The following is a 22850-nucleotide window of genomic DNA, read 5'->3' as shown; positions in this document are numbered from 1 at the left end:
GAAAAAAATTCTCTCCAGATGAGGCTTCCTCTCCCTAATTCTGCTATATCTTCATTTTGCCTAATGATTTTTGGCAGAAAAGGCAGGCAAGTGATTGTGGTAATTTTGCATTTGTCTCAGTTTCCTGTTCTTCTTTTGAAGGACAAATATATCTTTTAGCTAACATTTTAGAGTACAAAATGGAAAGAAATGCAAATACTCAAAAGAAATAATACTTCTTAAAGAGGATTGTGCGGTTTTGGCAGGTAAAAAAATGCTCAAGTGCTACTACATTCCAAGAAGACGTATAGATTTAAATTACTTTTGTTTGCTTGACAGATGTAGCTAAAAGTGAATATAACATTACAATAAGATACGGTGATTAACATTAAATTTGGATAGAAGAAAGTTGGATGCTTATCATAATAGGAAAAAGGTTAATATTTTAAAGCGAGGCTAAAGGTTGACAGGAGAAAAATTGAGTTAGTTTGCAAAAAATAAATTTGTTTCTTTAAGTGAAAATTGGGGTCAAGAGGCCAGAGCTCTCTGCTTCAACATGAATGAAATAAATTAAATAATACCACCATAAAGCAGCAGTGTATAAGCTAATGATAAAATAGTACTTGATGGTTTTGAGAAAGATATTGTCTACGAGAATAAAATCTGTAGAAATGGTCTTTGGCTTTGATTTTCTTTTAATTTATTATTTCTATTGTTTTGAAATAGAATAGCATTTTTCAGTTGTTGGCTTTTACATTTATGGAGTACCTTTAATTATTAACAATGGTGGTAATGCTGATGTTCAGAGAAAATTACAATTTTGGTAATTACATTCTATCTAGCAGAAATTTCTGGCATTTCATGTAGGTACGCTATTCTGTACCACTTCATGACCTAACCGGTGTGTGAGATTAGATGATGTTATCTGATCTTAAATCAATGAACTGACTGTGTTTCTTTGGTCAATGTGTAGTAGTTCCTGTGTTTGTGAATAAAAATAAGACATTGCATCAATCTGTAACTAGTAATATGAAAATACCAGATATAGGAGACAGGAAATCTATCAGTATCTTTGCTATTCATCATGTCAATCTATGCCTTCAACAGGCAGAGCTGGTCAGGTAGTTTACTGTCATCGTTACCAGTGTGGCATACCACTGTTTCTCTAATAATAAGCATCTTTTTCTCCATTGTCTTTATCACGTTAATCAAAATAAAATTCCTAAAAAAATCCCAAGGAAAACAAAAAATGAACAGGTTTCCTATTTCCTGCTCTCCAAATGATTTTTGCAATCTAGTCAGCTTATGTATCAAAATACTAACAGATTTTGTGACAGTACTTGCTTCTACTGTCCCATTTTTCAGATTTCAAAGATGGTTAGGGGATTGTAGGTTGAAGTATATTTATGTTTGTATCTAGGTTCCTTGCAGAAATGCGCTTGTATTAATATCTAGACTGCTCACAGAAGATGTTTTCATTTGTATGTATGCAGTAACCCACTTCTGTTAGTTTGTCCTCTCAAATCTACAGATAGGTTTTGACGAATGGTCAGCTCAACTATGTGCCCTCCTGCATGAGTTCTGCAGGAAGGGTCTGTCACGGCGAGTTTTAGGCTTTGCTGGAACATCACCACTTCTCACTGGCATCGGCAGTGGGTGCTCCATCCAGTCTCAACTTTTTTTTTCTTTTTTCTCAGCTCTATCCATAGACTTTAAATTGTGAAAGAGGAAATTCCTTCTCTCTACCCAGGAAAGTAAGATGATGCTTGATTGAGTACCTAGTATCTCAAAATGGAGAAAGAAAAAAATCTGTTTAGTCTTCAGGTTAAAAAAAAAAAAAAAAAAATTAGTCTTGCTTGTTCCAACCATCTCATCCATACAGAAACATCAGGGTGGGTGGCTCTAGTCAGTGGCAGCTGAATCTAGATATTACCCTTCTGTCTGGGGTCATAGTTTGTTTTAAAAGAGTTATGTATGAATTTTCTCTAAATTGTAGCAGAGGGTCATGAATTAGTGTCTAAATGTGGGCTTGACAAGATTATTATAGTCTCTATTTCATGCCAGAAACAAAGATGAATAGAGATAGCAAGCTTTTAAACAGACTTTCTGACATCTATAATGTCAGCAGAGAGTAAATGAATGGCAGGATGCAATAACAAATCTTCATTTTTTTATTATTTTATAGAGATTAGATGGACCTGGGCTCATTGATAATTTCTTCCTAAAATAATTACTAAGTACTACATGAACTAGTCATTTTCCATCCCAGTTACCTTCCAAATAATGCAAATTCTTTACTAAGATGTACATACATACATTGGAAAACAAATATGCTTTGATTTGCATTTAGGTGTAGATAGGATACACTACGTTAACCCTTTGCACTTTCAGTTTAGCTTAATGTGTATTGTTAAGTAATTTTTTTGTGTCTAGACCTAATATTTCATTTTAATGCTGGTTGGGGGAACTACTTTGTAAAAATTTATTTATGGATTGATTGATTTTTTAACTTTCAGCTTTTTTTTTCTGTGGATTTACTGATTATTAGGCTTCTGTAGCAGAGATCTATGTTAGCAATTTTTGATTATTAAATTTATGGAGCAGAGATCTGTGTTGGCAGTTTTTGAATGGGAAAGACAGGATGCCTGGCAGTATACATCTGCTTTTTCATTATTGCCCCTTTCAAGATATATACTCATTATTTTCCTTTTTGTTTATTATCTGTGTGTAAATAGGAAAGAACCACCTATGTTGAGGCTGTGGGCTCTAATACTTTTTAAAAAAATCGTTATTCTTAGTTATGAATATTCGTTTCCATTTCAGGAGCACAAACTGACCCACTATTAGTATTTCGTCAGTTTTTGCCCAAATGATAATACACCCTAGAGTGATGGCTATGGAGAGATAATATTCAACAAAACCAGCACCTGTGAAATAATAAAACCACATACCATTATACACACATTTTGTAAGTTTAACTCTGCCAATGGGTGCAGATTTTTTTAATCTATATATATGTAGGAAAAGAGTGTATATACATAGCAATAAGTGCAGAAAAAAGCATATTCAGGTACTGCAAATACTGTCTCATTTTCACTTCTTCTGTAACTGCTAGCATTAATGTTTCTATTGGTCTTCTTTTTGTTAAAGGAAAGACAGAAACAGTTCCACTAATGGAAACCAGCATGAAGTGCTAGTAGCTTTTAAAAATGTTTATGTTTTTGTTGTTGTTTTGTTTGGTTTTTTTTCCCTAAAAAGGGTGTGTAATTGAAACAAAAAGCAATGTTTCATTTTTTCCTTTTTTTACATTTCTTTTTTCTTTTTTTCTCCTTTTCCTTGAGCCCATCCTGTCAGGCTGCAAGCGTGAAAGTTATTTTCTGGTGGTGTGATTAGATTGGGGCTGAACTCTCCAGCTGGCAGGCCTGTCTGTGACTGGCGGCGGCCTGTCCCCAGTGCTTGTCATCTCCTGACATGCCTGACAGGATGGGGACAGCAGCACCAGACAGGTTCATTAGATGGTGTTTTCTACAGCTGGGCTAAAACTAAAAAAAAAAAAAAATAAAATATAATAATAAAGTAGAAAAAAAAAAAAAGGCCATGCTTTGTCAAGGCCCAAGCTGTAGGGGCCCTTCTTGTTGGTTTAAACCAAGGCCTTGTTTTGACAAATTCTGATCTGTGCAGTTTTTAGATTTTCTGACACATTTTTGTTTTCTTCCCCTTTGGCCTGCACTCTTTGCACTCTGCCTTGTTGCTGCTTCAAAATCCTAACACCGCCGTCCCGGGAGAGCGGGGAGGATGCTGGCGGAGGACTTGGAAGAAAAATAGAGCTCTACAGTGAAGCAGCAATAAGTGTTCATTTCCATGGTGATCAGCCCAATGGCACAAAAAACAACCTTGGGACTCTCAATAAGCCAATTACAAGAAAGGTTAAGAGTTTTATAGTGCCAGAAACATGCCATCTACATGAGAAAATAGTATCATTACTGGTAATCTATGCTGTTAAATACATCGATGTCTGGTGCTGCCAGAAATGTAAGCTGTTTATGTTATTTAGGGTTTTTTGGAAGCTGCCAGTTTTCCGGTGGTGTTGTCAGGCTTTGATGCAGTATATCAAAAATCTACATGATTATAAATTATGAAGCAGTTTAAACCAGTAATAAAGCCATTTGAAAGCATTAGGCACAGTGAATGTCACAATGTTAACTAAATGGGCTCAAACTCTGAGATTCTTACAGATGTACATCAGATCTTTGCTTTAGATTTTTATGTTAAAGACAAAGGATTCGTATGTTGTATATAATTAAAGAATCTCTCATAAAATATTTTTGAAAAGAAAAAAGCACTTAATACCTTATTTTTAATATTGCAATACTAAAGCATGTATTGACTCCTTTAATTTACGAATTGGTGACTGTAGTTTGACTCCAAGGTTACCTGCTGTTTTTCTTAGGGAGTGTCACTTGATTCCAGATATTTTAGGTAGCTACAACATGTTGGTGTGTAAAACAGTTCTCTAGGTAGGGGGGAAAAAAAGGAAGATGTTTACTATTTCACTTACTTTGCCCCTTCACTTAGGACTGTGGAGAGTATTATGGCCCTTTATGTTTTCTGCATTTAGCTGCTTGCAGTGTGAACACTGTGGCTGGAAACCAAGCCCTTCATTCATAGAAATCCTACCACTTACCTTTCCTTTGTATTGTTAGTTACTGCTGCTTTAGTTCATGGTCTCTATGACAACTGTTTAAATTGGGATGGGCAACTGTCATCTGGAGTATTACTGAAAGAAAAGTGTTAGTGAGCACACAGTTCCATAGATAGAGCATTTCAATATAATCCAATTTTAATTGAGCTCCAGAGACTTTGATGTGCTGCCGAAGGTTGGGAGAGAGCTATTCCAGGGAGAAATTAAAGCAGCCCAGCAAGGCTTCACTACTCCAGACTGTCACCGTTTTAAATAAGCATTAGCATCAGACTTAACCTTCCCCTATGAAACATCTCAGTTTTTTCTTTTCCCCAGCTTTTTGCTCCCTTTTTTTTTTTTTTTTTTTCTGATACGTATAAAGGCAAAGACACTTTCATCTTTTTATATACATTTCTATATTCCCTTGATTAAGTTTGAAAAGCATGTACTGGACTTGAGATGCATCTGAGGCTGTCTATTGGACCTTGCATTGCAGTTCATAGAAAAAATAGAAGCAGAGTGAGGATTAGTTTGCAACAGTCAAATGACGTGTTGGATTTTCTCTCCTCAGACTGCTTGAAAAGTAAACCATCCTTGTGCTAAAAAGTTGGGTGGGGACTTACTTTAGCTTGGTTTCATCATTAATTTTCTTTAATGTAGATGAAGAAAAGCGAATATTTCATTGTAGACTTTTACTGACAAATATAGGTTATTTCTCTAGCTCTGTGCCCACTGGCCGTTTGGCTGGGTTTTGTTTTCTTTTTTGTTTTGTGCATAATAACCAAAAAAAGACACATAAGAAGTACAATAACAATTAGTAGTCTTATCTTTATTTTTACACAGTGAGGAGATCAGAAGGTGACTGTAAACTTTTGAACTGTTGAATTAAAAACTCTTATGATCACTTCATTTAATTAAAATATATTATCTTTTTATACCATTTTCTTTTTCTCTCACAAATGTGTATACATACCAAAAATTTCTAAAATGAAAGAGCTTCATAATAATAAAGCAAAACTGAATATCAATGTGTATTTTCCAATATTTTGATATATACTGGACAGCATTGTATGTTAGAGAGCTAAGACACATTTTAACATGATTCATTTTCCTTGCTTTTAATTTTGCTTTTTAAAAAACTTTTCTTTATGTCTGACCTTCTTGGCTTTCAATGGAAGAAAAATGAATTTGCAAGATGCTGAGCTCTCTTTTTGGATGCTCAGTACTCTCAGCTTCTACTCCAAACAGTAGGAGGTGGGATGCTCACCTACAAAGAGAAGATGCATCTTGCAAAAGTGAGTGTGTCAGAGATAGACTATTACCTGGGCTACTTGTAGTCTTTAGAAGGAATGTGATATGCATCAAATCCTGACTTAATGGCAGTAGAAATTGAACCAATAACAGTACAGGCAGTAATCTGTCTGTACAAGTTAATAGGGTTTATTGTCTACTGGAGCAATTAGTCTGTTACCCACATAAAAGAAAGGTAAGAATTTAGGTTTGTAGGAGCATTTGAATAGTTGATTGTTCTAGTCTATTAAAACAAAAGTGAAAATACCAAGTATTTTTGTAAATCTTGAGGTAAATGCTATTTAATTAATAATTTTATTAATTAAGCAAATATTAAAAATAAATTAATTGAAGCTATATAAGGGAACCGTCTCAGATTGGGATTGTCATACTTTTTCATAGTAATAAAATCCAAATACCTTCTGTGGTGGAGCAGCTCTTAGTAGACAAAATCAGAGGCACATTCACACAAAGTGTCTCTGCAAGCAGACAAGTATTGCAGTAATTTTATACCAGATACTGGAAACCCAGAGTTCACTGCAGGAAAGCCTGTGAATATGCCCAAATTTATGACATGGCAGGTTTGCATTCCAGTTTCCTGGAAATCCAAAGGGGAGGGAACTGTATATCTAATCTCCTATAGTATTTCTTTCTCCCAGCTATTGCAGACATCAGAAGGCTATATGCGTGCCCCAGAATACATTTTTGGTAGGCAGCTGAGTAGACTCTGAGTATTCCTCCTTGTTTCCATGAGAATTTTCTGTACAGAATTAGACCCCACTAAATTTTTACTTAGCTGTTGTTTTAACATTCACATTGGTCAAATTAAACAAACTGATAGTTAATTATATGAAAGTACACATAGAATATACATTGTGTATATGTGGCTCCAGTTATTAAGATAAATAATTTATGGAGTTTCTATATACCATTTACATTTGATATATGTGGATTTCTGAATTTTTTATATTTTGTACAGATTTATTTTTCAGTGCTTAATTACTGTATCTGATTTTAAAAGGTGTTCCTTAAAGCAAGTATAGAATGCATAGGTACTTTTCTGTAATATTAAACCAAAATAAGAGTAATGAAATATAAACTAATTTAATGATTATTTAGTTACAGCAGGCAGTTTGCAAGCAATCCAAATTAAAATGCTCAAAAGAAACATTGCTATGCTTTCCTTCAGTATAAGTTGGGGAAGGACCTGTTAGAGAGCAGTGTAGGGGAAAGGAACCTGGGGGCCTGGTGGACAGCAGGGTGACCATGAGCCAGCACTGTGCCCTTGTGGCCAGGAAGGCCAATGGCATCCTGTATTAGAAGTGGGGTGGTTAGTAGGTCGAGAGAGGTTCTCCTTCCCTTCTACCCTGGTGAGACCATACCTGGAATATTGTGTCCAGTTCTGAGCCCCTCAGTTCAAGACTGAGGGGTGACCTCATTAATGTTTATAAATATGTAAAGGGTGAGTGTTACAAGGATGGAGCCAGGCGCTTCTCAGTGACAAACAATGGCAGGACAAGTGGAACACAGGAGGTTCCACTTAAATATGAGAAGAAACTTCTTCTCAGTGAGGGTAACAGAGTGCTGGAACAGGCTGCCCAGGGAGGTTGTGGAGTCTCCTACTCTGGAGACATTCAAACCCACCTGGACACCCTGTGTAACCTCATCTGGGTGTTCCTGCTCTGGCAGGGGGATTGGACTAGATGATCTTTTGAAGTCCCTTCCAATCCCTGACATTCTCTGATTCTGTGATTCTGTTATTACTGGTTTATGATCAGTCTTATATAGGAAGATATATTAGGAATAGAAACTTTTAAAAATTAAGCTCCGTAGTAGAAAATATGTTGTCTTCTTATTACTTTTATAGATCTTAAACCATATGCATTCTGCACTGAATAAATCAAACATGAAATGGTTAGAATCCAAGATACTTTCATGCTCTTCTATATGACATTGAGATCACATCTATAAAAAGAGGGACATAAACCTGTCTTTCTACCTGTCATTTGGTATGAAATGGATAATGTTTAACAAAACTCAATTTTTACACTGTTCTTAAGACCAATTATAGTGTCTTCTGTTATCGTAATACATCATGGTATGTTTGAGTCTTTTGACATTTTTTATTGTATTGCACTTTTGAATAAATACATCAGTCTACAAGTTCCGAAAGAAAAAAAAAAAAAGACCCTGAGGATTTTATGATGTCTTTATTCTTAGAAAAGGACGCATCACATGCTTGTGGATACCATACATTTTTATTCTTCAAACTATTCCTATGTTTTTTGCTTTTGATGAGTCCTAAAACTTGATTAAGTAACTTATACTCAGTTCAAGGGCAAAACTATTACACATGAGAATGAAGTATGCACCAGAAGACACAGTTGTAGGCCGTAGAAGAACATGAGTTTCTTCTAGTAATTTCCAATAGCTGGATGGTGAGCATACCCACATGGAAGCTGGGGAGTCTTGTTTCCCTTCTTTCCTATGTTTGAAGGGAGCAAGCAGGTTTCTTTGTATGTTGGCAAATGACGACCAGTGAGCAGTGCCTGCTTTTCAATCCCTGTAGAAATACAGCAGGAGTCTTTCTGCTTGTACTGCTCCATCAGGCATACGTGTGTAGGAGCTTGCCAGGAGTGATGTGCCACTGCCCCAAACCTCTGCCTTTCCTTGGGGCAGCACGCACCCAAGGCAGCTCACTCATGCACTGTCCATCCTGGATCAGCGAGGAGCATTCATCCACCCAACTGTGAGCTGCTCAAGGAGAGCACAGCGTGAAGATGGAACAGACAACACTGTTGGGGAAGGGTGTCGCTTGGTTTCACATACCTTTGAGACTCTGAGTGCCTGTCCCAACCATTAGGCAACAGAGAACTGATTTGCTTTCATGCTGGTGTTTGAATCTACCCCCACAACTCTTCTTTTTTCAGCTAAAACTCTTACAAATATAGTTAAATCCACTAACATTTGAAAGTTAAGAAAACTGCATTTTTTTGTCAAGTACCTATTTAATGAATAAATGTCCAGCTTTGGTTTCAAGTTACAAGCATTTATCAACACCGTGTTCTCCCTTGATTTGGGAATATTACAAGTCCTTTCTTTCCATTGTTTTACCTTTGCGAAGGAGGTCCAGAATTAACCAGTTGATAGAAAAACAAACTCTCCATTTTTAATCCTGAAAAAAAAACACCTTCTATGTTTTTCTCAAATCGTATCAATTTTATATGTCTTTTGGCTTGTCCGCTCAACTGAAAGTGTGATTTATGCAGTTCTAATATATATAAAAAAAAAATATCGCATTTCACTCAATGTGATGCTGGGGCAGAATTATTCACAGTAATTTGAGTCTAAGTACTGAGATCACCACTCGCTTGTCTGGATTAAACTCTAAGCATGAGATGCAGAGTGAGAATGAAAACAGCAGTCCTGTTAAGATTTCTCGCCAGATTTGAGTCTGACATCCTCTTGTTGCCAAAGTCATTGCAAAATCAAAACCTGTTGCTACAGAGAACTAAATGAGCTTCTCTAATTTGGATTTTGCCCTAATATTTTTTTTTAACCTCTGTTTTTTTGAGTTAGGCTGTGCTCTGATATGGCTTTCTATAGCACTAGAATATATTTGTCTTTTGCTTCTCTGCATACACTATTGCTCCAGCCAGCTCAAACAGCTATATTCTTGCTTTTAGAATCCTTAGATCAACTGAAACTTCTGCTTAAAAACAGTAATTGTTGTAATCTGTTTTTTTATGTAGAGCCTATAAAAGGCCTCTGCCTACTTTTTCTAAGGTGATAATGTCTAAATCTACTGCCTCTTTCTGATTCTGTTCTTCCCAAGAATTTCAGCCCATTGCCGGCATTTGAGAAATTGCCTAAATTGATAATCTGTTTGCATGTTGCATAGGAAGGAAACCATGAAAATGTACACTGATGTATAATGCCCATAAAATGAATGTTTGGTTTGGTTTGGTTTGTTCCTTTCCATTACTGTCCTCAAACACAAAATCACAACATGCAAAAAGATTTTACCAATGAAGAGAAGAAAATGCCCTGAAAATGGGCCAACTTCAAATCATATTTCAGATGACTGAAAATGAATGTGGGAAAAAGAGCGTCAGTTACTGTCAGCTGAGTGGGCATTGTTTTAATGGATACTGAAGTGTTATGTTGACCAGAGAAATCAAATTCAGAAAAGGTTGGAGTGAATCTCATGCTTCAAGAAAAGGGGCCTCCTGAAAGCTTAAAAAAACATTGGAAGTATAAGCTGAGAAATTTTGGCAAGGAAGTAAAGCCCAAAACCACAAAAATAATATCTGCATTTTTTAGATCCCTGAAGAGGAGGAGAAAAATGAAGGAGGGGTGCCAATATTTATTTAAAGAAAAAGTTCTAAAAAAGTTTTTTTAAACTGATGTGAATGGAGAAATTATAACGGCACATAATACTCAGCTCATCCTGCAGAGCGTAGTATCACAAGAGCTACTTGGAGAAAAGCTTTTAAGGCTTACGAATAAAGAACGTTTTACACGGAAGAATGTTATAAGGAAGGGGAAAGGAGACCTTAATGTAAAGAGAGATAGAGAACGTTTTACTAGACCAAAGTGTGCAAAGAAAAACTTGATAACATGGTATTTTGGTGAGACTGTAGAAGTGTTTACTATGTGACTATGGGAATTGAGGCAGAAAGTATGTTCTTAAAATGTCTTAAATATATCTTAAAAAAAAAAAAAAAAAAAAAGAGAAAGTAGTAGGAAGACAATGAAACACTAGGATATTAAATTAGCTTGATTTGTCCTTCCTCTCTATTTACATTCTCAGTTTCCCGTTTCAGAAAAGTAAAATACAGAGTGCTTTAGTATTTGAACTTACCTGATTTTAAAATTTCTTAATAAATGTCTTCGTCATATATTTGCATATCTTGACCTGATATATCCCTTGTTACAGTGTGTGCATATTTTTCTACTAAATCTGAAAGCTGATCCTATTCAGTACTTCATCAAACATTTTTCAATTGTATAATGCTTGCTCAATATGGTTTTTCATAAACTCTAAGAGTCTGGTTCCATGCCATTAATGTCTGTAATTTCACTCTGTATTTCGAACACATGAAGCAGTCATACAGTCTGCCGTGTACTTGTAGTAAGCTCCGTGTTAGATGGCTCTGAAGAAGAAAGTTTGTTGTATGTGCACAGAGGTCATTTTTTTAACCTATGAAGGCCTGCATTCAGAATTTCACATTTTCTTTGAAGCAAATGGTGATGGTAGCAAACGCTTGTAGAAGGGAAATCCAAATCTCTGACAGGAGAGAAGGATTTTCAGTAATCATTTCCATGTGTTTGTGACCTCTAAAAACATACAATCATGCTAAGCTATTTTATGAATACCTATTGTGTACCTGAGTCAGGTGCATAAGCAGACTTCTGTAGCTGGCTCTAGACAGTTCTCTCATGAAAAATCTATTCACTGTGATTTTTTTTTTTGTGAAGTACTCCATGTTTTATTTGCAGGCATCTTAAGTATTGAGGTTGCAAATTTGGAAGCATCCCATAAGACAACGATATAGGGAATGTACCAGATAAATTCCATTAATTTTATTATTACCCGGCTGTTATGAAATGATTAATATGAAATCAACTGCTGCTTTGTGACTGAAGAATACTATTGTTTGCTGTTTCAAATTTAACTATAAAGGGTAAAAGTTTTTCCCACAAGGATTAATTTTTTTTCCCTTCCTTGACATTTTTTTTTTAGTTTCCTGCCTATTCATATTAAAAAAAAAAAAAAAAAAAAAAAAAAAAAAAGTGGTGACTGCAAATTTAGATCCCAGCTTTTTCATTATGGACCTCTTAGCTCACTTTATATAGAAAATAGGAGATACAGTTTCCATCAGACAGTAGGGAGACAAAAGATCAAAGCAGAACCTTTTGGATGTGCATGGCCATCTCAATTGTGTTTAGTTATTTTTCAGGATGATAGTGTTTAGTTTACAACTGAATTTCCTTGTGAAAAACACTTTCTCAACGTCAGGAAATACTAAATATTTTGACAAAGATGGACAAGGGAGCTTCAGAGAGCTTCTGTTCTCTCCTTGGCAACTGCATTCACAGAAAAATTTGTCATGAGAAACCATAAGCAAGATCCTGACCTGGAAACCTGGGAGACCAAGGCAATTTTGCTTTTGTTCCTTTTCATAATGTAGGTGTAGAGACTGAAGTGTAACTTAAATGAATCCAGATTTCTTCTTCCTGCCTTTTGTTCAAGGTTGAGATGCATAAGATAGACTCATAGCTGGCAATTGCAGGTAATCTGTTTTCCAGCAGCTGGTAATGGTGAATGAAGTCCAAAATGCAAACAAAAATCCTATTTGAACTAAAGGATCACTATAAATGGGGATTACAAGGGCTTATTTTGTATTGGAAGAAACACAAATTTGCAAGCTTAGTTAAAAAAAAAAAAAAAAAAAAAAAAAAAAGACAAACAAGGTACAGTATATATTAATAGCCAGTGCATAAATCACAGAATCACAGAATCGACTGGGTTGTAAAAGACCTCAGAGATCATCGAGTCCAACCCTTGGTCCAACTCTAGTCTGTTTACTAGATCATGGCACTAAGTGCCATGTCCAATCTCAGTTTAAAAACCTCCAGGGATGGCGAGTCCACCACCTCCCTGGGCAGCCATTCCAGTGCCTGACCACTCTTTCTGTAAAGAATTTCTTTCTAATATCCAGCCTAAATTTCACCTGGCAAATAAAATAGTTGTAGCTATAATTGCCAGTGTTGAGGAAGACATACTGAGTTTGGTGAAAATTACAGCACTGGACATAATTCAAAACTCTTAAAACACTAGAAAATAGAGAGACTTGAAAAAATATTAGGGTTATTGGACTGCTGGAGGGGCAGATTATGAATACATAATACAGTACTTATAAGCATGTGTCTCTAAACCTTTGAATCAAATTAAGAGATGAAGGGTTGCTTTGGGTTAGGCTGTCAGGATGCAACAGCATTCCACTAGACCTTACTCAGTCAAGACAAATCTGTTCAAATGCAGAGTGAACGTTTTGAATGTAAAATATTAAAGAAGTAGGAGGGGTAAACTTAAAAGGAGGGGAAGGATAAATTCTTAGAAGTTCCTTGCATGTCCAAAGGAAAAGGAAAATTAAATAAGTACCACCTGACTAAGAAAATATCCCATATTGCCAAGTGACAGAGTCATCTAACAGATAGATGGGAATTTGATGTCTAAACTGAGGACATGCCAGAGCTCCTCTTAAGCACTGGATAAAACTGTCTTTATAAAATGAAAAAATCCCTTCACTACCAAAATTATGGTATTATTGGAATCTCTTCTGGTCATTGATAAAGGAAAAGAAAATGTGTTTAATTTCAGGAAGTAGCTATCTTATTCAGAAAGCATGACTTTGAGGATCCTTTTCAGACTTTGAGGAAAATAATCTATAGGAACTTTGGAACATATTCTGGAAATGCACAAAAAATGAGCCAGTTCTACTACACGTAAGTACAAGGCAATTATGTCCCTTACTGCTCTTGTTGTTTGACAGTATTAGTACAACAGGTAAAGAATAATAAAGGAAATCAGGGAATAAATGCTCTGAAAATAATAATTAAAACAAATGAACAAACCAATTAAAGAGACGCCACATAACCCATCAACAAAGCTATATTACATGTTAATGGATATATGGATTTTGCACTAGATATTAACAAAACTTTGCAAAGGTTACAAATAGCAATTGATATGTTCATTGAGGAATCAGGTTAGAATTAAAATACCTTGAACCACAAATCTTGTTCAAAAAGACAAATTTTGAATTCCCATTGAAAACAGTAGATTAATTTCACATCCACAGGCATTGATGAATCATTAGAAAGAGCTTTTTTTTAAAAAAGGAAAACATAGAGCAATAAGCAACAATTCTTTGCAACAGAATGGAGAAGTGACCATTCTTACCATAAAGTTAGTGACTGAGAATATATAAGACTTAAACCAGCTGCTTTCCTTGATTTTTTTATAACACCTGAATTCACGATTATTTCAACTCCAGAAACAATAAGCCAAAGAAACATCCTTTTGCAGTGCTGTGTCTGATGTTGTGAGATACCAAAATATAGAATAAAGCAGCAAAAAAGAATCCTTAATACTAACGTGTTTCTCCTGTGGAGAAAATCTATCAGGGATGCTAGCAGAATGAAAACTAACATTTTTAGTCTTCTGGTTAATCTAATACGTCAAAATTCTGGCTGTTAATTAACAATTAATTCATTATCAATAATTGCATAATTAGTGAAGTAGGCTTATGATTAAAAATGTTCCAGCTCTTAATTGAAAAAAAAAAAAAAAAAAAGAAGAGACCTTGATCACATCAGAAATAAAATTAAAATAACAGAACCTTCATATTCGAGGCAAGTAGGAAAGCACTTCAGTAATGGTCTTATTCCTTTTCCATAGAGCTTTCCATCTGAACATCCTGTGCTGCTTTAACACTCTAATCTAAGTCAGTGTCACCAATATATGTTGTTTCATATTATGGAACCCTGAGGTTTAGGGACTTCTCATTTTCGCTGTTAGGATGACAACTTCATCTTACTGTAATACACTCTAGCAAATTTTTATTCTTTGTCTATCATCTGGGTAGTGCACCCATTACTATCTTTAAAACATACCTATATTTCTGAGTAAATGAAAAGGTTTTACAAGGAGAAATAAGCTTTATACCAAATAATCTAAGCTGCTATTAAAAATCAGAAGTGTGCTTACTTCAAATATAGATGTGGTTGTTTGGCTGGTCGATTTTTATTTCGTTAAAAACAACTTATTTGGAACCTGTCTAGGATTCGGTGCTTAGTCATGAACTTTCAGCTATTAAGACACACCTAGAACAAAAAAGTCTTTATGCTTGTATTTAGGAGAAAAACTCATAAAGCTATCAAAACAGAGAGCACTGACTTTAAACACAAAAACCAAGAAAATATTGGATGGAGCACATGGTATTTTTAGCTTCACATAACTAGGTAACATGATTTCAATGTGTTTTAGTGAATGAAGTGGTCATTGCCATGTCTTTCTGAATAACAAAATATACAATATATGCAGTCTGTAAAAAAATGTAGAATAGCCAGGCCCTCATTCATGTCATATAAGAAACTGAAATGCTAAAAATCATCCTGGAAGAAAAAAATAAAATGTATAAACCTTTTAGAATATTCAAATTGAGAAAAAAGAAATTATTTTGGCTCTTATAGCAACAAGAAAGAATCTTGAAACAATGTCGGTGATTTCTGCCGTAGATACCTAATAACAGTAGATTCCTAATAACAGAAGGTTTAGTGCATCTCTTGGAAGTAGTGCTAGATGAATGTTATGTAGGATGACAAAAATGGGTAGTATAACTTGGACAGGAAAACAATACAAAAGAAATACTGAAATAATTGAGATGATTTGATAGCAACATGATAATCTGATATTTGTAGGACTAATAGACAGTTAAGAAGATTGTAATTGCAGATGGTAATTGAATTATAGACTCCTTCCTTTCCTCTTATTTCCTACTCTTTCTACTGATTTACTGGAGTGCAATCATAAGTCATTCATTTCATAGTAGGGTGAATATACCTCTATGAAGTTATGATTGTTTTATACTGAGTAAGAAGAGGAGGAAGAAAAAGGCAACCAGTTTAAAAAGTGCTTTTAGTATTGATCTATTAACTAAGCTGTGGTACATTTCAAGATGTAAATGTATTACTGTGAATCATCTAGAATGTTAATACATGGGATGTAGTTGGTATTAAATATTTTTGTTTAGAAGGAAATAGTAGAAACATTTTTGAAACAAAAAGTGAATTCCTGAAGAATGGTGTTTTGTCAAGGAACTAATTCTTTGGCAAATCTGCTGATTGCTGTAGATCTGGTTACAGCTATATATGTTTCAAATTCCTCTCTCTGGGAGTCTGTTCTCATCTTTTAGCTTTTCAAACATGAATGTTTTCCTCCCTATTTCCTCTCTATAGCTTAAGAACCTGTGTATTTACAAAAATTATGTATCAGTTACCAGCAGCATACATTCAAAGAAGGAGGTGCTGGTATCTTCACAGTCTTTGTTCTTAACCAACTGAATTTCACATACACGATACCAGCTGTATCCTAGCATCTGATCTCAATGAAAGACTGACGGAAGATTTTGTTTATTTAGCTTACCAAAGAGAAAGCTAAGCAGTAACTGGATCACAGTCTGTAATTACTGACACAAGGAAAAGTTATCTGATACTAGAAGACTCTCTAATCTCACAGACGAAGGTGTCATGAGATCTAGTATCTGGAAGCTGTAGTCCACAGAGTTCAAAGTAAAAATGAGGTGCAGATTTTTAACACAAAGGTTAATTTACCATTGCAATAATTCAGCATATGAGGTAGTAATTCCACAGCTGGCCTATGACTGAATGGAGGGAGCATATAGTCTCCTGCATGCGTCTGGGATACCTCCAAAGAAATCAAGCCCCTTTCCTTCTTTGAGGCTGTACTCGGTTAGTGTGGAGAACTGAGTTGAACTGAACAGTATCACCAGCCACAGTGTTGCTCTAAGTGTCATCTGCAACTTATTCCCATGTGGACATCACAGGGGTCTCACTGTGTTCCTCTCTTTGGTTTCCATCAAGGCCAGAACTAACATTTCAGTGCTCTTCAGAGTGCTGAAGCACATTTTGTTGCTGTTGTTGCCATAATCTCTAAAATAGACACATCATGGTTATGAGAAATAAGTTTTGGAGAACAAATTAACAGAAAACCATGGAGCTCTTTTAACACAAAGTGTTAAACTCAAATTAGCATTTTCCTATGTGAAGACATGTTACTAACTTGAAGCTACATCAATGAAAAAACTGAAGGAATACAATTTCATTTACCTCAAGCATGAAGGATCGTTGACAGCAGCAACATATGGTCTCCCTAACATTTCCCTGTTCAGAAGTTGGGGGAGGTCATGGATACAGAAAGCAAAGATCTCAACTGAGTGAGTAAAGCACTGCAAGCTGGTGTACCAGTGGTATCTGCATACCTAATGGAGAACAGAGAAATTTAGTCTCTCCAGTCTGAAAACTTCATTTTGCATTTCCCTTTAGTGAAGCTGAAGGCAGAGTCTACAGGGCCTGGGAAATGCACTTGGGTGTAGGGAGGGGATGGCCCCCATCCCAAACCACTGACTCCTCATAGGATGAAGTGCTGGGGTCCCAGCTATGGGCAAAGCCCATCTCAGCAGAGGTGATGGGCTGAAGGCAGCCTTCTAGCTGGTGAAGTGAATTGGGAAAGGGTTCTTCTATACCACATGATAGTGCTGTAATGATGATTCACAGATGAGAGAAGTTAATAAAGCTGATACTTAATTAAAATATGTCTTTTTTGTCTGCTTTCCTGTACATCCAGAACAGTGAAGGAGGAGTGAAAAAGATTATTTAAGTATTAATATCTAGTCTTAGACCTTCACTTGAGAAACTGCCAAATTGGAAAAGTAATGCTATTTTTTACCAATTTTAAAATATTTTCACATTAATTTTGAAATGCTAAAATACAATTTTGAAAATTTTGTTCATGGTTAGGGATATTAAATGTACTTGACTTTAGAAAAATTATCATTTTGACATATTGTTCTAGCTAATTTCTGTATTTATTAGTGGAATTATGATCCTGAAATGGATATGAATAACAAGTTACTTTATTTTGGTTGTACTTTGCACCAGATAGCCTTGGAAGTAAATCTGTTAGCTGATGCATAACTGACAACTGTGTCATGCACACTGTTGGAAGAAAATACAGCTAATCCTAATTGCAACTGTGTCCAAAACCTTGTGCTTGCTTGCAGAGTTTGTGGGGTTTTTTTGAGGAAAATAAGTTGATGTGGCTTATGAGAAATGGATCTTAGGAGTATCAGGTTATTGAACTTACTGATATTCTTCATTGTGTTTTTTAGAAACATTTAAGTTAATCTTTTAACTCACAGTTTTTAAGTGTTAAAAAGATATGATTAACAACTGTACATCACTGATGGGTAAAATTCACTGTGTTCTTATGCAATATTTTAATGAAAACTCCTGCCAATACCTGTCACCTTGACTTTCTTTACAGGTCCTTGCCTATACAGAAGGCCTTCATGGAAAATGGATGTTCAGTGAGATTCGGGCTGTTTTTTCAAGACGTTATCTTCTCCAGAACACAGCTTTGGAAGTGTTTATGGCAAACAGAAGTATGTATTTGTTTATTTTGTTGCATAAAAGTGTGCTAGTAATTATTTTGTGTGTTATTTATTAATCTTAGAATTTAAACTCTGTGCTCCCTTTGATAAAATGCTTGTGTCCATGTTCAATAATGCTTACTCTTGCACGTATTCATTGCATTTCATATTAAAATCAATCACAGAAGTCAGTCAGTGCTTTTTGTGCAATGGTGAGATTTATTTATGAAAAAAAATCATTGCAATTGGCAAATTCTTCAAATGACTGATAAAAAATTTACTTTTTCTGTGATCTTACCCCTCTCCTCCATTTTCTGCAAGTATTTTAATGAAATATCTAAAAGGAAATTTCCTTTTCTAATGATAAACTGAGTTAAATCTAAAAAGATGAGATCAATAAATGGATCCACTCGGTTTTCTGTATGTGCTACTCTGAATCAGAGTTGGGTGACTGGTGAGGTGTGTCAGTAGTCTTTTGCCCTGAGAAGCTCCGATTCCAATTGGAGAGGGAATTAACAGTTTTTGGTCCTGTGTGTTTTAATGTACCAGTTAGAAGACCAAATGCCATGCCAACTGCTGAACAGCTTCCCAGCCTGATAAGAAGTTATCTGAGTTAATGGTAAGCTGAGATTCCTCTGACGTAGCTGCACTCAAGTCTTCTGCAGAGAGTTAGTGCCAAAACATTAATCAGCGAATGATGCATAGGTATGAAATATGCCGGAGGAGAACAAAATTGCTGTTCTAACTTGAACCTCAGGAGGATTAGAGTGGAACTGACTTCTCTTCCTAAACAAAAACCAAAGAATATTTTAAAAAATATATGCAGGTGGAGAATCAGGCTTATGCAGATGGTTTACTAGTTCATATTATCTCTTCTTCATTTAGCTTCTGTTATGTTTAATTTTCCTGACCAAGCAACGGTGAAAAAAGTTGTCTACAGCTTACCACGTGTTGGAGTAGGAACCAGCTATGGTTTGCCACAAGCCAGGTAATTTAATTATAATAGTTTCTATATTTTGTATTTCTTTTTTTATACAGATGATGTTTTAAAACATGTCAATACTAAAATGTTATTCCTGTCATAAAACTCTAGATTTTCTCTTTCTTAAGGTTAGTTTGAGAAACAATACCCTTTACTTACTATATGGTATTGTAAATTACATTTTTTTGTTTGTTTGTTTTAATCATTACCGGAAATAAGCACTTTCCAGTGAAGGACCAGGAACAAAAACTTATACCTTTTCTCTTCAAAGTCTGGTTTTCAGTCAGGTTTTATAAACATACAGACAAATGTTCATCCTTGCTGTTATTCAGGACATGGAACTAAATATGACTAGGTTTTGTGTTTGCTGAATGAAAAACTATTTTTTTATACATTTTCCCACTTGCTTTTTATATGAATTTGTGTGTGTGGGTTACTTCATTGCTCATCAGTATAGTGGCTGTTTTGCTATTTCCAAATTTCTTCCATACCTTAGTATAATACACTATTCTTCTTCTGTTTTGAAAATTAAAGAGGATATATATTTTGGAAGAGACCAACTAAGGTTCATTTTTAGAGATTTTCACATACTATGGATAAGTACAGTTTTTATTATCTCATCAACATCAATATCCAAACAGCCTATGGTCAGAAATAAGGCTGGGAATTGTCAGATCCTATACTATAAAAGTATTTATCTTTCAGTGAAGGGTAAGATGATCTTCAGGTATACTCTGAGTTGGGAGGGAAATTCGTGCCTCCAATTTTTGTTGTTGTTTGTTTAGAAATGTCTGTTCAGACTGAAAATTGTTTTTGAGGTTGTATCAGCGGAAGTTTTGTGAAAAATGTTTAGGTTCAGTGTTAATTTCCAGTCAAAATGAAAAAAGTGATAAATATAAATAAAAATAAATAAATAAATAAATAAATAAATAAATAATATAAATAAATACAAATAAAAAGGGAGTGAGGAAACAGCAGGAAATGCACAAAGTATAGTGCTTTGGCTTCAGATCTCAGTTTGGCTTGACTTGGCCAAAAACCAATGACTTGATCATCAGTGTAATGTCTGGGATATAGTTTTGTCTTTCTTTAAGTCATTTCCTACAAACTAAAACTTCATATTGTCCTTGTTTTATCCCAGTGTAGAATGTGGAAATTCTGTGAAGTGTCAAAGCATTTGTAGGGCTGGAGAACTGTTTTGTTCCCAGCTGAACATCATTCCTTCTCATGAGCTCAAGAGTCTCATGATGCCTAAGGCTTGATTTCCTTAATGTGCTGAAGTTCTTGGGCAAACTGCCAAAGTTCTCAAATTTTCACTGGGATCAAGGGGAAGCTGGGGCATTTCTTTGGAAGGTGCATCTTGTTAATATTTGCATTGCTCTTCCAAATACTCAAATTAAAAGAACTGTTGTCTCTAAATGGAAAGTAATAGTATTCTTTTCTGAAATAAAAATAGCCACATGTTCTAGAACAAACAAAATGCAAATTTCTCTATCAGAATTTCAAATCTACAGTGACATTTTTTAGTGTTGAAATTCATATCCTTTGTGCATTATTCAGTGAATAATTGTCTGAAAAGTTTGTTGATATATAATTATTCAGAAAAGTTTCTGCTTCAATAGTGTATGCAGTTATTTCCATACCTTTTTGATTAGAGTTCAATTTGAATCAAAAATGGGCTTGTTAGCCTTCAGAATAAATCTGGCATGTGGTAGTGAAGTTGTTTTTCTTCCTTATTTTTGTGTAATCATGGTGTGATTTATGCACAATAAAGACCCTGTAATCATGGTTTTCCTTATTGTCTCCAGTAGAATTGCAGTGAAGTAACTGAGGGAAAATCTGGCTCTATAACTGCTCTCTAGTTATTATTTTGTTGATATTAGAATATAGTTTCCCTTCCTATGAATATGTTGGCTCTGGAATGCTAATTTTTAGAATTATGCTTATTTATATAACTAACATAAGGAAACATTACGCTGATCAACCAAAAGGAGCTGCTGCGCTGAGTAAATTGTTAGCCTTTTTTATGATCAGTTTTCCAGATTGTGCTGTACTTGACATTTTTTTAACAAAAGCAGATCTTTCTGGTTGTCTAGCTTAAATTCTTTAGTTTTATTTTTCTAAATAATATTTCCTCTCTGATACTAGGCTGATCAAAATTTCATCTAAAGGTAATTACATTAACATAACAAATTGTGTTCATGATGGAGATATTCTGAAGAATAAACTATTTATAATGCAGTACGTGGAGTTTAAGCGCATTTCTGTTTTCATGGAGAAATCCTGTGATTAACAAAGATGGAAGGAAACAAAGAAAAAGCAGTGTTGATGATCTAATGGCACAAAGGATTAGAAGCAGGCACACTGGTATCTCTTCCCAAGAGTGTTAGAGACCTACTGTTCTGAGCGAGTCTCCAGTTTGCCTCTTTGCTACCTTTCCTGACAGCCTGTCTTATGCCCTGATTCAACAAAGCATTCGAGCCTGTGCTTAATGTTGCAAAGAAGTAATGACATCCTTAAAATTAGTCACATGCTGAAGAGTTCAGTCTGATTTGGTAATCAAATTCATCTGTCTTTGATAAATGCATTTTCACTGTTCCAGAAACACATTGCATTGATTGTAGTTTCCTTATGGCCTTGACATATGATACAACTGGGCAGACAGCACCGTGCCTTTTATTTAACTTATTTCTGCAGCTCCATATGTTTCTATATAGGTAGAGTAATATCCACATTTTTACAGCACTATCAGCAGACCGCTTTTTAGGGTTCTGACACATCAGGTGTAATTTAATGATGCTTGTTTATTGAGGGTAACATCACATCTTAGAAATTAGTTCTGTGCTGACCATTTTGTAAGCAAACAGAGATCAAAGAACTGGGAAAAGATACAGTTACAGTATCATACTTCACCATTAATGAGGTGCTAGCACCTTCTACTGAAATTCTGTGTGCTATTAGTTCATTAGATAAAACACTAGCTCCAGTTAAGACAGATGAGAAATACAAATAGGTTTTTTTCTGAAATAAAACATAGATTTTGGCTGGTATGGTAGCTACTTTGACATCATCTCAGTGCTGCCACTTACTCCACATCAGTAGCTTGGTGACGGATTTCCAGATCTCAGTACAGCTGGTTGCAGAGGTTGGATTTTGGGAAAAGACAAGAGTAGGAAAACTAAGATTTGATGTCATCAAAGCATAAAACCCCTTTTAGAGCTTTGATCAAAAGTGAATATTGAAGAGTCTCTTGTCAGAAGCCAGCAACTTTCCCAAGCCTTTTTAAATTTTTATTTTATTTTATTTTTTTCTGAACAGGAGCAACACAACACAAAACATCATGCAGGTGCTACAGTTTTCACAAGATAATTAAAGGTTCTTTGTATGAGACTGGATTGTAGCTAACTAAATTAAAAGTGATTGTGAAAGGGGGTGGGTCATGCTCCACGTACTGGATATATGACATCCCTTCCCTCAACAAAATGCCGTGAAGTGTTTTCTAAACGTATTTAAAGGATATGAAACTTGAAAAATTGGATCATCCCTTCATACATCAGAGGGTCTTCTGCAGTTTCCATTTTGAGATGATATTTCACAGTTCTCTAGAAGCAAAGGAAGCGCATTCATTTGTATGCCTTCATATTGGTGATGGCATATCGAAAGAGAAATGGTGTGATCA

General features: G+C 35.2%; 1 protein-coding gene across 4 annotated transcripts in view; it reads left to right on the top strand.

Annotated features, from left to right (window-relative positions):
• Positions 1–22850, top strand: part of NBEA (neurobeachin) — a gene marked incomplete at both ends in the record, with an annotated part of 484059 nt that overhangs the window by 365384 nt on the left and 95825 nt on the right. For all 4 annotated transcript variants that reach the window (XM_080363323.1, XM_080363325.1, XM_080363322.1 and 1 more), the window contains 2 exons: positions 18084–18201; positions 19075–19177. In XM_080363323.1, the coding sequence (XP_080219449.1) occupies positions 18084–18201; positions 19075–19177 (221 nt within the window). The remainder of the gene's footprint in view (positions 1–18083; positions 18202–19074; positions 19178–22850) is intronic.

Source organism: Nesoenas mayeri (genome assembly GCF_963082525.1).
Source record: "Nesoenas mayeri genome assembly, chromosome: 1".
Taxonomy (NCBI): domain Eukaryota; kingdom Metazoa; phylum Chordata; class Aves; order Columbiformes; family Columbidae; genus Nesoenas; species Nesoenas mayeri.
This window is presented reverse-complemented; position numbering and strand designations above follow the sequence as displayed.